We start from the raw sequence: 15,515 nt of genomic DNA, 5'->3' as shown, positions 1-15,515 counted from the left end.
GTCTAACTTAGTTTCTGGTGATTCATTTGTGGGGGCTTGTACTTTAGCAATATTATAGGTTCTTCGCTGCGTACAGAGGCTATTCTCATAGCATTTGCGGGCGACCTCCTTATCTACTTTCATGGTGACAACTCCGCCTTCTACTGGGAACTTTATTTTCATATGGACTGTGGAAACGACTGCTCCCAATTTGTTGAGTGAGGGCCTACCTAGCAAAAGGTTGTAGGAGGATGGAGCATTTACTACGATGTATCGAATCACGATCGTTTTTGCAGCTTTATCGTCAACGAAGGTTGTCTAAAGGTCTACGTATCCACGAACCTCTACTTGCTCCCCTGAAAATCCTACAAGTACGCCATCAAATGGTTGGAGTTGATCTTTGGGAATTAGCATGCCTGTGAACGCATCCCAAAACATTACGTCTGCTGAGCTTCCCTGGTCTATCAGAACCTGATGCACGTTTCTTCCCATCATGATGACGGATAGAACCACTGGATCATCTTCATGTGGGTATACATCTTTCAAGTCTTCACCCGAGAAGGTTAGGTTTGGTATTGTCCCTACAACCTTTCTAGTGGTTGTTGTCATAATGTTCCTCGCATAATGTTTCTGAGCTGACCTAGTTGTGCCCCCTCCTGCAAAGCCTCCTACTATGGTATTGAAATCACCCAGGATCGGAATTTCGTGGGGTCTTTCAATTGAGGATGATCGAACAACATCTTGTCGAATGTTTGATTTGACATACGTACTAAGTAGGCCTCTGCGTGCTAGGCTTGACAGTTGTCCATTTAAGGGAAAACAATTCTCCGTGTCATGACCGTGAGTTCTTTGGAATTCGCACCAAGCCGAGGTGTCCTTCCCTAGCGGTCTATTAATTTCCAATGGAAAACGGAGATACCTTGCTATTTCATCATTTTTTTTATTATACGGGCCTTGGATTCGGAAAGAGGTGGACAAACGGGTTTGATTGTCTTCTTGTCAGATTCTTTTAGTGTGATGTAGGGAGCAAACTTATGGCCTGCTCGTTTGTGAGGTGATGAAATTTCTAGTATCTGACGTCGGATTTCTCAGCCTTTGTACTCAGAAGTCAGTCATTTTTCTTCAGACCTTTTCCGTTGCATGGCCTCCTCGGTTTCAATATGGATAGCAACTCGGCTCCTCACTTTAGCTAATGTGGTGGCAGGGGTTCTGATTAGAGATTCGCTGAACAAATGTGGTCGCAAGCCTTTGACGAATGCCCCCACCAACATCTCTTCACTGAGATTAGTTAGTCCCATACTTACGTCACTGAATCGATTAAGAAAGTGTTTCAACGTTTCATTTTGTTGTTGTTTGACGTCGTCGAACATATCCACGATCTGTAGCTGTTTTGGGCGATTGACCGCAAAACGTTCTAAGAAGATTTGGGAAAAAATGGTGAATGACGTGATGGATGAACAAGAAATCTTGCTGAACCACTTCAGAGCGGTCCTGGCAAGTATCCCCACGAACATCTTGCAACGAATTGTGTCACTTCCTCTTGAGATCAACATTTGTGCGTGGAAAGCCTTGAGATAAGCCTCCGGGTCACCTTCTCTAGTGAAGGGTGAAACTTTAGCTATTATGAAGTGCGGGGGTATGACCACCTCCATGATTTCCCTTGCGAGGGGATGTCCTTCCTCTTCGTCCGAATTTCATCTTCTGATCTCCCTCTGACCATGAGGATTACCCTGGTCTCTCATCCAAGTGTGAAACTCTTCATTATTCTTTCGTAGCAGCTCTTGTTGGCTCAATGATTCTTCCAATCGCTAGCGCGACTCCTCCGACTCTTTTCGCAATCTTTCACCCTCAGCTTCCATCTCAGCTCAGCGCCGTTGTTCCTCTTCCTACCATCGAGTCCGATCACACTATGCTTGTTCTCGTATTGCCTCATTTTCTTTCCTCAAACTTTCTATATGTTGCATGACCTACTCCATGGTCAGTGAATCTCCAAACATATTTCACAGACGTGCTCTTAATATTTGGTGGGGTAGGCTTCTGATTTTACCATGGCCCTACGGTGGGCGCCAATGTTTTGGCCCGGAACTTTCACAGATTTCGATCCAAAACGAAATCACTCTCTTCTCTCTAGTAAACAACAATTCTTTAAGAAAGTTTTCACTTTTGATTCTAAAATTCCCAAACTTTAATTGTTCAGAAATTCCCGGAGAAAAATTGATGCCTTTCTATCAATTTTACCTCTACATATATAGGTATTTTCACTTGTCAACTGATCCCTTTTTTTTTAGGGACTCAGAACTGACCACTAACAAAATTCAGGTTCCCTTAAAGATAGGGATTTCAGATATTTTAAGTTATTATTAGATATTTTTAACGTCTACTTATGCCACATTTTGAACTGGGCCGGACTTTCTTTTTCACTCAAAGGTGGACTTCCTATATAAACGGGCTCATTAATTCATATTTCGTTTTTACTCCAACCGAGGAGCCGAGCTGAGGTGGCCAGATACATAGGGTGAGGAACGAGTTTAGAATCCAACCAGGACTTAGTACAGACAATAACATATAATAAAATATTTAATTTTTTTATTAATTTGAAACCGTGATTATATAATATAAATTATTGAAGAGTAATATGTAATTTTTTTTCTAATAATAAAAGATATATTAATTATTATGATAAAAATTCAAGTTGAAAAATTAATAAAAAATGTAATAATATGTCATACACCAACTCACAAAACAATATTAAAATAAAGATAGAAAATAAACAAATACTTGTTTTGAAACTTCAATTAAAATTTTGTATTTTATTAAATACACAAATTGAAAACCTTTAAATAAGTGTTTCCTTACCTTGTGGATAATTAATAACAATAATAGTAATACTAATTTTAATAATAATAATAATAATAACATTACTAATATAATAGTAATATTAAAACTAATAATATTAATAATAATAATAATTAAACTAATAATAATAATACTATTGAAATTAATAATAATTATTATATTTTATATTAATTTTAACTAAAGGGTAAATCTATAATATCACACTTTTATATATTAAACGTTATTTTATATCTATCACATTCATTATATCATTCACAAACTTTCAGAAATTTTACTTTCAATTTCTTCACTTTATACTCTCATATCAATTTACTCACTCTCCCTCAAATCTATCCTTAAAATCAAACACACCCTAAATCCTCCCAGCGAAACACCACGAAAACCTCCCCGCAAGGCACCTAAGCCCTCCCTATAAGACACCCTAAACCCTCCCTACAAGGCATCACGAAGACCTCCGCGCGAGGCACTTTAGGCCCTCCCAACGAGGCAAACTAAGCCTTCTAGTGAGGCACCAAGCCTCTTCAACAAGGCACCACGAAGACCTCTCCGCAAGGCAACTTAAGCCCTTTCCGCGAGGCACCCTAAGCCTTCCCAGCGAGGCAGCATGAAGACCTCCCTGTGAGGCACTTTAAGCCCTCCCAACGAGGCACACTAAGCCCTCCCAGCGAGGCACCCTATAGTCGGAACACTAAAAACGTTTAACGACAACACTCGCAACACAGCAATACCCGCTGAACAACCAAAATCAAAGACACAGCGCCAAGTCTCAGGTGTACAAAAATAACGCGGTAAAACCATTAGCAGAAAAAACAAATATTATATTCACAAAAGCAAAGCCGCAAGTCCCAAGTACATTACAAGCATTCAAACATTTACATCAATTACCCTACACTACAAATCTCGCTATCGACCTCAACAAGGCGCACCTGGACTGGGGAGAGATCCTGAACGGCCTCTTCTCCGACATGGGCTCCATCCACAATCTCTTTGTCCATATCAATTTTCCTCAAGTCAAGACCAAGGAAAAGGAGGGCGGTATGCCTCTTAGCCTTCTAAAAACTTGTTGCATAGGCCTCCAGTCCTCCCGCCGTAAGTGTCGTAGTCTCCTCCTTCAACCGATAGACGTCGGCTTCAAGGTCGGCGATTCCCCTGGTTAGCAGCTTGGAGGCAGCCTTAGCCTTGTCCAGACCCTATTCCAGGCTACACTTCTCCATTGCCAGCCCAACAAGGCGATTGGCGTGCTTAGTCAACTTTTCGTCCTTGTCCAACACCTGCTTAGCAAGGACCTCGTTGGTAGCTTTCAGCACACCCGCCTCAGCTCGTAGCGCTTTGCAGACTCTCTGCAGATCAGGTTGCCTATGCCTTCAGCTTGCCAAGCTCCGCATCCATCTCTTTCAGCTTTTGGTTGGCAACATTCAAAGCTACCTCCTACCCAAGCCTATCCTTCTCCTTTTCCTCTAGTTGGCCCATCCACCTTTGTCGCTCTTCCATGTAATCCTCGCTACGCGCACGATGTATAGAACCCACTCCAACATCACCTTGCCGTATGTTCCAGGGTCCTAAACATCTATCGATAGTAGGGGCTCGACAGGTGCTCGCTCTCCATATCGCTCCCCTGCATACCCAGATGTCACAACAATTCCACATTTGGTGTTGTGGCGGAGGCATGCTCTAAGCGAAAGATGGGTCCCTTGCCAGCGAAGCCAGGGATGAACCTCGTGCAAAAGGTCGGCATGGTAAAGGGACCAACAGACGACGTTCTAACTTGGACAATCGGCCCACAACCACCCTCCACACGTTTTCCAAAGGCGTCGCCGGATGATAAGTCCACCACCTCGGTCTCCACGACTGGCCCGCTCGTGGATATCTTTGAGGGAGAGGCAGGAACCACCTTGGCTAATTGGCGGTCCCATGTAGGTGCAGGCAGACCAATCTTCTGTTTCTTTGCGGCATGAGAAGTAGCACTAGGAGACTGGACAATCTTTCCCTTCTATTTCTTCAAGTGCAGAGCTTTCCAGGACTGGTAGTCGAAACCTCCGAACGACATAACCTGTGCATAAAAATCGAATAAGCTCAGCATCGAGAATCAAAACTACAAGACAATAAAACTATCACCCTTATCCAGTATGCGACATGGTCCTCATCCTGAAGGACACACAAAAACTCCCTGCATTTTATTAGTCGAGGAAGCTGCCTAATGAGCTAAACCCTCTTACCTCCTCGGCACTCAGGACACCCTTCAACACTGAGGGCTTGTGAGTCCCTGGATGCAGGAAGTACTGCACCGCAGACTCAGTGGAAGCAAGTTTCAAATTGAAGAACTTGTCTTTGAAGTTCTTGAACTATTAAGAGTACACGGTGAATAACGATCCGTGGCCGGGAGCGCCATTGAAGGAGACCCAGCAAACTTTATCCCTGTGTTACATCTGATAAAAATATATGAACATACGGGGTGTGGGGGTCAGGCTGAGATGCTCACGGATGATCTTGAAAGCCTTTACAAAGCCCTAAGTATTGGGGTGAAGCTAACTCAGGGCTACAAGCATTATTGATAGAAGATTAGCTTCAAATCCAAATAAAGGGAAGGAAATGTCAAAATCACGGAAATACTGATAAACGTATGTAAAGACCTCGTCCTCCTCAGCGGGACGAGAAAAGACCCTTTCACCCAGAGAAGAAGGCAAGACAATAAGCCTCTCAGGGCAGAAGTTAAATGTAGACATCAACTAGGACAACCGTACCTCGATAAGATACTCAAAGGCGTAAGAGGCCACCTTGTTGAGAATGGGGGAAGCGACTCCTCCCCCGGGCCACAAGAGCAGCTGACTCAGGCTGAGTTACAAGAAGAGCAACCGCCCTACTTCTGACCAATTTCTTTTTCTTCTGAACTACGATGAAAACCCTAGTAGAGGCCATCATAGGAGGCGCGACGGAGAGAGGCTATGTGCAGACCCTCTCTCTAGGAGTATTTAGGGAGGAGCCCTCACCTAGAAGGGGACCCCCCACGTCACCGTTGGACCTTGATGGTGACGCCTAAAAACAAGACCAGAAGACGAAGCGGAAGAAGAAGTCATACCTATGATTGGAAAACGTAGAGGCAATGGAATGGGGGATGAGAAACGGATAGTGCAGCAAGCAACGAAGAAAGGGCACAAGAACAGAGCAAGCACGAAAATAGAGACGTGAAGAAAAGGTTGTAGCGCCAATGCTAACGTATAAAGGCAGTTTAAGAAAGGAAAATAATTAGTTAATTACTTTTTCTTACCACTTCTTTTATCACGTGGATTTATTTTGTGTATTTTAATTTTAATTTTAATATACTTTTAAGTTATTGAAGTGTCAGAGAAAATAAAAAAGTGCATTCGGCGTGTGGGTGATCTTTTGGATAGAAAATTTCCATTCTATTAGGCTTTTTAGAAACTGCCATTTTCGAAACCCATTTCTTTGCACCCACCAAGTTTCCTAGAAGCTTCACACAGAACCCATTTTTCCCTTCTTCTTTGAATATTGTCACCCATAAGGTAAGAAAATAAAGCCCCTTCCCTTCTAATCTGCACATTCCAACCCATAAAGCTAGCGAACGAAACCCCTTTTGTTGTACTCGTTACATTGCAAACCATAACCCTTTCTAGCCCTTTCTCCCCTTCTTTTCATTGGACTGAATTTTGCAAGCCCTAAACGAAGGGTTTTGGTCGTAACTTTTGTCCGTCCAATGCACAGGACATTGGGGGTTTTGCGGAGATGAATGTTGTTATTGATTTACTTCGTCACCTAAGCTTAGGTTGTAAGATAAGTTTTAAAATGTTACAAGCTAATTTTTCCCCAAATGAACTTACACTTGGTTTAGAACAGATGGGATGGAGTCTGGTATTGGTGTGCATAGTTGGGGTCCAACCTTTTAGTAAGGGGGAGAATTATGTGTTCTTATGTAATTCCAAAATCTGTCAATTTTAATTTGTGCAAAAACTCTTTCGTGGGTTACACCTTAATTGCTCTTGGGTTGCAAGATAAATTTAAAAATGTTGTAGGCTAGTTTTTACCCAAATGAACTTACACCCAGTTTTGAAGAAATGGGATGGGGTCTGGCATTTGTGTGCACAGCTCGGGTCCACCCTTTTAGTAAGGGAGAGAATTGTGTGTTCTCATGCACTTCCAGAATTTGTCAATTTTATTTTGTGCAAAAACTCCTTTGTAGGTTACACCTTAGTTGCTCTTAGGTTACAACATAAGTTTAAAAATGTTGCAGACTAGTTTTTTTCCCTAAATGAACTTACACCTAGTTTAGAAAAAGTGGGATAGAGTCTAATATTGGTATGCATAATTGGTGTCCAGCCTTTTAGTAAGGGAGAAAATTGTGTGTTCTTATGCACTTCCAAAATCTGTCAATTTTACTTTGTGCAAAAACTCCTTTGTGGGTTACACCTTAATTGCTCTTGGGTTGCAAATAAGTTTAAAAATGTTGCAGACTAGTTTTTCCTTAAATGAACTTACACTTGGTTTAGAAGAAGTGGAATGGGGTCTAGTCTTGGTATGCACAATTGGGGTCCACCCTTTTAGTAAGGGAAAAAAATTATGTGTTCTCATGCACTTTCAAAATCTGTCAATTTTATTTTGTGCAAAAATTGATTCGTAGGTTACACCTTAATTATTCTTGGATTGCAACATAAGTTTAAAAATGTTGCAGGCTAGTTTTTCCCTAAATGAACTTACACATGGTTTAGAAGAAGTGGGATGGAGTTTGGTATTGGTGTGCACAACTGGTGTCCGCCCTTTTAGTAAGGGAGAAAATTGTGTGTTCTCATGCACTTCCAAAATCTGTCAATTTTACTTTGTGCAAAAACTCCTTTGTGGGTTACACCTTAATTGCTTTTGGGTTATAGATAAATTTAAGAATGTTGCAGACTATTTTTTTTCTAAAGGAACTTACACTTGGTTTATAATAAGTGGGATGGGGTCTGGTATTTGTGTGCACAGTTGAAGTCCACCCTTTTAGTAGGGGAGAGATTTGTGTGTTCTTATGCACTTCCAATATTTGTCAACTTTTTTTATGCAAAAACTTCTTCATGGGTTACATCATAATTGTGCTTGGGTTGCAAGATAAGTTTAAAAATGTTGCAGATTAGTTTTTTTCCAAATGAACTTACACCTGGTTTAGAAGAAGTGGGATTAGGTTTGGTATTGGTGTGCACAACTAGGGTTCACCCTTTTTGTAAGGGAGAGAATTCTGTATTCTCATGACTTCCAAAATTTGTCAACTTTATTATGTGCAAAATCTCCTTCGTTCAAAAATGGGAAGGACTTCATTCACTAGCTTTATGGGTTGCAGTGTGCAGAGTAGGGAAGGGGTTTCGTTTTCTTACCTTATGGTTGACAATGTTCAGCGAAGAATGAAAAAAATGGGTTCTATGAGACTTGGTGGGTGTGAAAAAATGAGGTCCCAAAAAAGGTAACTTCTAGAATGGCAATGTTCAACAAAGAATGGAAAAATGGGTTCTAAGAGAATGGGAATTTTCTGACCAAAAGATTACTCACGCGCGGAATAGACTTTTTTTATTTCCTCTGACACTTCTACAACTTAAAAGTAAGTTAAAATTTAAAATTAAAATGCAAAAGTTCAATCCACGTTAGGTGGTAAGAGAAGTGGTAAGAAAAAGTAGTTAACTAATCATTTTCCTTTCAGAAAAGCGAAACGACTTCGCCAAATGCTGTTTTGAGCCTTGAACAGTGCCAACCATTGATGCTTGGTTATGCAGATCCAAACAGCCTTGATGTTGCCATGTGACACACATTTAAGAGCGACAAGACATTTTAATCATTCTAGAGGCTTAGAAAAAGGGATAATGATATTTTAACTCACTTTTTTTACCCACTTTTAACCCATCATTCTTGTTACCTTTAGATCATCTATTTTAATTTTTTGTAGTGATGTGATGTGATGATCTAAGGGTAATGAGAGTGGTGGGTTAAAAGTGGGTCAAAAAAAGTGAGTTAAAGTATCATTATCCTAGAAAAAAACCACTCTTAATGGTTCACGATTTTCGATAAATCCTGCCCAACACGGTAACACCTCACAAAGCTTGCCTTGTACGACTGCGCCTCACCAAGCTTGCCTAACTTCATAGTAGCGGCAGAACTTCAACAAAAGTTTTAGGTGACTAAATATATCTTTTATACATAAATTATTATTTTTTAATTAAAAAAATCAATTTCTTTTAATTAAAAAGTAATAACATTTTTTTATTCAAAATAAACACTCATAACAATAGAATCTAAACAATATAATAATAATATATATGAAAGAGTAACGTAAAGTTTATTATCAACAATAATATATAAAAAAAAAACAAAAGTTACATTTATTCAAAGTGCTCCTTTACGTTCTTTCTATTGACTTAAAATCTTCAATAATTGAATCAGAGCTGAAGTTAGTTGCAATATCCCTTTCAATATAGATGATCATAGTGCTTGCTAAAAATTCAGCCTCCATCTTATTTCTCAATTTGTTCTTGATTATTTTCATTGCAAAAAAGGATTTTTTAGTTGTAGCGGTAGAAACTAGAAAAGTCATGATAAGACGAAGTAATCTATCTATCAAGTAGTAAACTTCTGACTTTTTTGTTGTTGCCAAACATGTACATAACTTTTGCATTGTTGATAAAGTCTTCAAATTTGAATCTTGGCGAGCATCAATAATGAAATGTTGAAGTTGAAAATTCAAATTAATCTTCTCTTGCTCATTAAAATCCATGGATAATATTTTTCCAGAAGAGTGCAAATTTTATCGATATTAAAAGTTTTATAAGCATCCTTAGGATCCAAAGCAGAGCTTAGAATTAATAACTCCATTGCTTGGTCATTAAATCTACAATTTAACTCTTGTAATTGCTTATCAACGTAACAAAGAATATTTCATCTTTGAAATAATGCTCCACTGTAATATTTCAATTCTTTTACTCTTTATCATAATTTTTCTAATATAAATTTCTCACCTCTGACCTATTTACAAAAAGATAAAATTATGAATACCCCAAATTAAATCTTAAAAGCAAGACTCAATATTTTAAGAAAACTAATAACTTCTAAATGATTAGCTTCCCTTACCTTAGAGTAGATTCCTAATCTTGTTCTTCTCTTACACAACTTCAAAGCCTAAAAATAGCTCTATCTACACAAAGAAGAGTGAAGAGTTTGATCAACAATTAAAGCATGATTTTATGATCTCTAACAGATAAAGATATGCCTAGAGCGTAGAAAAGCCACATACAAGACGAAAACATATTGCTTCAAAAAAAAAGGAAAAGATGAACTTACTCAAAAGAAGAAATTTTTCGATCCAAAATGTTCCTTAACTCTTCAATCTTGTCGCAGTGTAATTTGATTTTGAAAATAATAAGACATTGATGGTGAAAATTGAGATGGAAATAAAACGAGAGAAAGAGATGAAGGCACGAAAAAGAGAAACCAAATAAAAAAGTATAAGAAATTATAATAGAGAGAAAAAACGTGATATTTAAATTTTAAAAAAGATTTTTCAAACTAAATTAATATAAATAAGGTAATAATATATAAACAAAGTAATAATATATATATAAAGTAGTAATATATAAATATTTTTTTTAAATGTATAGAAAATAAAATAAAATAAAAATCAATTAATATAAATAAAATAATAATTTATAAATATTATTTTTAAAATATATAAAAAATAAAGTAAAAAAAATGGTTGGGGGAGCCGTGGCTCCTCCTTGTCCCTTCATTCTTCTGCCTCTGCTTCGCAGCACGTAATAGAACTCACTCAACACGGTGAAACACCTTTGAAGCACGAAGCTCATCTAGAAAGACCAGACCCCATATTACACCCCCACAACATCAAGGTAACGTCCCACATCCTGCCCGCCATTGGTAAAATTAGAAAAAAAAATCAATCAACAAATATTTTTTTACAAAGAACTCTGCTATGCGATTACTGATCTTCCAAATCGAAATATGTAAGACCGAGATACAATCTTTATCGGGAAAAAATAAATTTGTTTTTTATCTTTATTATTTTATATATGTATTTATTTTGTTTTATTTTTAAAAATTTTATTTTTATCTTGCATACTTAATTAAAGGGAATCAATCGTCTTAAAATGGATGTTGTGGGGGTACTAATACATTCTTTACACGTAACCGATTCTCGAACCCTTGGTTTCAAAGACTATTCTTTTTTTAAGGTGTTTTTATAGTTTTCTATAATAAATTATGGTGGCGACTCCTATATATCTTTTAAATTATTTTTGTCGTCCCGTCGCAATCTCGATTTGGACACCTAGAATCTAGAAAGTAGGTCAACAAAAGAGCACATAGACACATTTTAGAAGCCTTATTGGCCAAGGTAAGGTGGATGCTCTTTCTAGTTGTTTCTAGACTTCTTGGTGGTCAAGGCATGTGGTTATCTTTTCTCTATGTTTCTAGAAAGCTTTGTTCATTCTCTCTCCTCCACATGTGCTCTCCAAAAGGCATCTAAATGTGTCACTTGTCCTCTCTTGCATCACCTCCTAATCAACCTGCAAAACAAGTAAAAAGGGATTAGCATGTTGGCTAACAAGTCTATTTAAAATAGTCAACCAAGCCAACTTCATGGAATTCAAACTAGAGTAAATAAAAGCAATGAAAAGGGATTAAGGAACTCCCTTTTCTCCTAAGCATGTGCTATGAGCCATCATCCTTAGTAGGGATCAAACCTTCATCAACATATACATGCACATGATACTCTAAAAACTTCAATACACTTCAAGAATTTCTACACAAGATAATGCTTCACACAATTGTCTAACTTTATCACTCTCTTAGTGACAAGAACACATTAGAGCAAAAGGTATGCAATGAAAAATTATAACAAATACACCTGATATGTGCTGAAGTTACAACTTCGAGCTAAGCCAAGTGAAGATACACTTGAATTAACATGATCTTGATTTATCTTGATGTTCCAGAAATCACGTAAGAAATTCTCAAAGAATCTTCAATCTATCTTGCTTAGTGTTTGTAAGAATAGATTGTTTCTTTTTCAAAAATCAATTTTTTTAAAGTGGACAATAGTTTTTGACAAATTTAATCGATTACATTAATATGGTAATTGATTAAATTGTGTTTCCCTAAAAAAAAGTCTCATTGTAATAATCAATTATATTAGTGTTGTAATCCATTAATTTTACATAACATGACATTTTCTTAGTTAATACACTATCTAATTGATTAGATTATTTTCCTAGTTGATTATTTTATTCGTTAAGTGGATTATCATGTAAGGATGCACATATTTCGCACCATTTTGATTCATAAACTATTCAACCTTGATTATGTTGATTCTAGTGATATTTTGGCTTGGTCTTACAACCTTTCTAGACTTAACTCTAATCCTAATATGCTTTCTAGATTCAACATTAAGCCTAAAATTCTAACATTGACCTTAGACATCCTTTGCACCCTTGATTGTTGTAGACAGCATAAAAAATAGAACTTTCAAGCCAATGATCCATCTATGTGTGCTAGGGGCGGCATCTTCTACTTCTTATCTTGAATAATCTTTTCCAACCTTCTAACTCTGTTAAGATTAAGCTTTGAGTATTAGATTTATTTTGTCATTGAAAAATCTCCAATTCATTCATGTTTTCATCATCTATAGAAACATGCATCACTTTAAAATCTCCATTGCACTGAAAATATAATATAGAATGTTCCTACAGAACAATAAAAGATTATCATGGACACAATATTGCCTTACCCAATCATTGAATCTCCCAAACGGATACTCTACGGTCTTGCGAGGCATGTCTTCATATCCAGTTGTCGGATGGGACATTTGGGAGGTTACCTGCAGAAGGGAATCCAACGATCAAGTCAGCGAAAGCTTTCAAAGTCAAATCTCAATTTTTAGTATTAATGAATTGCATACTTATAATTGATGGGGTCCACCTGTATTTATAGAACATGAACCATAAATTACTTGGTCCATGGGTTGGGCCTTAAATGGGCTTATTAGATCTCTTTTAGGCTTACATGGGCCTGATCATAGCCCACATATTAGGCTTATGGATTGGTTATGTAAATGTGGATGTCACTTCCTAAGTTCAGAGTAGGCGGTCCATGCCGATATGTAACTTTAGTCGCTATGTATGCATTAGTTTTATATATAGTTGATTAGTGATGTAATCCAAACAAGACTATAAGTTGGCGACTAGGGTCGGGTATTCATTATTGTCGGTCTTATCTGCGTAGTATAGTACATATAGTATTACTTTAAAATGCACTGAACGCCATTGATTAGCTTTGGAAGCCAAACTCATTTTGTAAACAAAATAAAGCTAACAATTTGAGAGGGGCCGAACAAAGAAAATAAAGAATCAAAATTATATTTAATTTAGGATATTATTGGGAAATTATTAAACCTACTTCTTTACTCAATTTTTTTCCTTTTGATGATTTAAAAAGTATTTTTCAATTTAGGTTAAGTTAAAGAATATTCTAACTGGAAAAAAAAATTAAGGTAGATTTGAAATACAAAATGAGAAGAGTCGGGATGAGAAATGAACCCGTCTTTTGTGGGTGTTGTCCAAATTAGTCTTGATTTTATATGGTAATCCTCATATTAATTGGTTATAAATATAGGTTGTACTATATCTAGGCAAATTCATATAACCATGCGGTCTAAATTGCCTATATATAGTCCTACGATATAAATAGTAGACGAATATTCAACCAAAAAAGGTTACATACATGACAGCCTAGGCCGCCTACTATAAAGGATATAGTATAGTGAAAAAGTTGTAAACTCCAGGCTTAGGCCCTTGCAGATGCTCAACCCAGGCCCATCGATACATCTGAATATTAGCCCAAAATAGCTAGAAGGGGGCCCAACCAACAAAATGGGAGCAGACACAATTAATGACTCTATAAATACACGTGGACCCTAGAAATTAAATGTACGCTTTTATTAATTCACTAATCTAAGATTTGACTTTTGATAGCCTTTGTTGACTTGATCGTCGGAGCCCGTAACCCCTTAAGGGTCTGGACTGCCAACATTAGGAGATGACACGTATAAGTCAAGGAGAAACTAGTTCGAGAGGTCGGGGTAAGATGTTATTTGTGTTCCTTGACATTCCTTATTTGTTTTCGCAGGAACATAGGTAATACTTGATTTTTTTCAAATTAGATATGAAGATGAAGAGAATGATGAGTACATACACAATCGTTCCATCTCAATCCCATACCTATTCCATTATTTGTCTTTGTTGTCGAAAGTGTCTCTGTTTTATATTACTTAAGCATTAAAGCACTTTTAATTTATTAGATAATGTAATAAACTAATATTAACTTTTCTCTTGTCCTTAGTTTGTAACTTATTTATAAGACACAAATTTTATCATTTTTACTCTTTCTTGTAATTATTTGACCTTTATTGAATTGTTATTTGATACTCTTATTTGATATTAATATAGTTATAATTTCTTTCTTGATTTGACATTAGAGAAAATAAAGTGTATATCTTTTTTACATGAAATACTTGATAATATCATATGTTTTCTTTGTTGTCACTTTTTGTTTTTGTGTAAAAAGAAAATTTAATTAATATTTAAAATAGTAAGTGAGTGGGTACAAGTATACTCATTTTCGGATAAGGATGAGGATGAGACATAAATTTTTTATATGTTGGGGATGAAGATTGAGATGAGGATGAAGATGGGGATAGAATAGTCAAATCTACACCATCTCATCGTCATTCCTAAGGGAGTTTAATTAAAAAAAGTTAAATAAACTTTTTAATCCTATTATTATGATTTTTTTTTTAATTTTGTCCCACTATTTTGAATGTTCTTAATTTGATCATTCTTTTTTTTTTAAATCAATATAATTTATTTCCTTAAATTCATGGTGACGATGCTACTCTAATGTATGGCGACATTTGTTACTCATGTCACATGTTACTTTCGTCAAAAAGTAAACTATTTGTAATTTATGTCACATATAATTATTGTAAGGTCTTTTTCGTATTTTAACGTAAAATAATGGTATAATTACTGATTTGGTACCCAAACTTTTTCGTTAAGTTCAATTTGGTGCCCAAATTTTTAGTTTGTTTAATTTAGTACCCCAATTTTCTAAAGAGATTTAATTTGGTCCTCTCCGTTAAGTTGGAGTTAACACCGTGTCCGTACAGAACACGTGTCAAGCCATGAAATTTTTAAATTTTTTTATTTTTAAAAAAATAATAATTTTTTTTTCAAAAAATTTAAAAATTGCCACGTGTCAGTTTATTATCATGCCACATGGCAGCTTACAATCATGACACTTGACAATGATAATAGTTGTTTTCAATTTAGTACCCCAATTTAAATTTTTGGTTCAATTTAGTACCCAAATGTTTTAAAATGATCCAATTTCGTCATCTCCAATTTGAGACCAAATTAGTAAATAAGCTTAATTACAACTTATATATACATGTTACAATAACTTTTTCTAATATATACATCAAATCATTTCACCTAAATACTTAAATTATTTTATCTTTGACATTTTAACCTTTGTAAATTTTTACACATGAAATTTTTTACACTTGTAAAAAATAAAATAATTTGAATATTTAGGTGTAGTGATTTGAAGTATAAATTCAAAACAATTATTTTAACATGTAT

The 15,515-nt window shown here is 36.3% G+C and overlaps 1 protein-coding gene and 1 long non-coding RNA gene across 2 annotated transcripts; both read right to left on the bottom strand.

Annotated features, from left to right (window-relative positions):
* Positions 1-297: 297 nt before the first annotated feature.
* On the bottom strand, positions 298-1,631 carry LOC146885410 (uncharacterized). Its single transcript, XM_085674914.1, has 2 exons — positions 1,108-1,631; positions 298-868 (listed from the first exon to the last, which is right to left on the bottom strand). Exons 1-2 carry the CDS (start codon positions 1,629-1,631, stop codon positions 298-300), a joined length of 1,095 nt encoding a protein of 364 aa, XP_085531040.1.
* A 2,001-nt stretch (positions 1,632-3,632) lies between these two features.
* Positions 3,633-6,190, bottom strand: LOC114187503 (uncharacterized). Its single transcript, XR_003605270.2, has 2 exons — positions 5,052-6,190; positions 3,633-4,885 (listed from the first exon to the last, which is right to left on the bottom strand). It is a non-coding gene; the product is annotated as an uncharacterized LOC114187503 (long non-coding RNA).
* Between the last annotated feature and the right edge of the window lie 9,325 nt (positions 6,191-15,515).

Source organism: Vigna unguiculata, chromosome 6, assembly GCF_037176805.1.
Source record: "Vigna unguiculata cultivar grain cowpea cultivar isolate G323 ecotype 2 chromosome 6, ASM3717680v1, whole genome shotgun sequence".
Lineage (NCBI taxonomy): Eukaryota > Viridiplantae > Streptophyta > Magnoliopsida > Fabales > Fabaceae > Vigna > Vigna unguiculata.
This window is presented reverse-complemented; position numbering and strand designations above follow the sequence as displayed.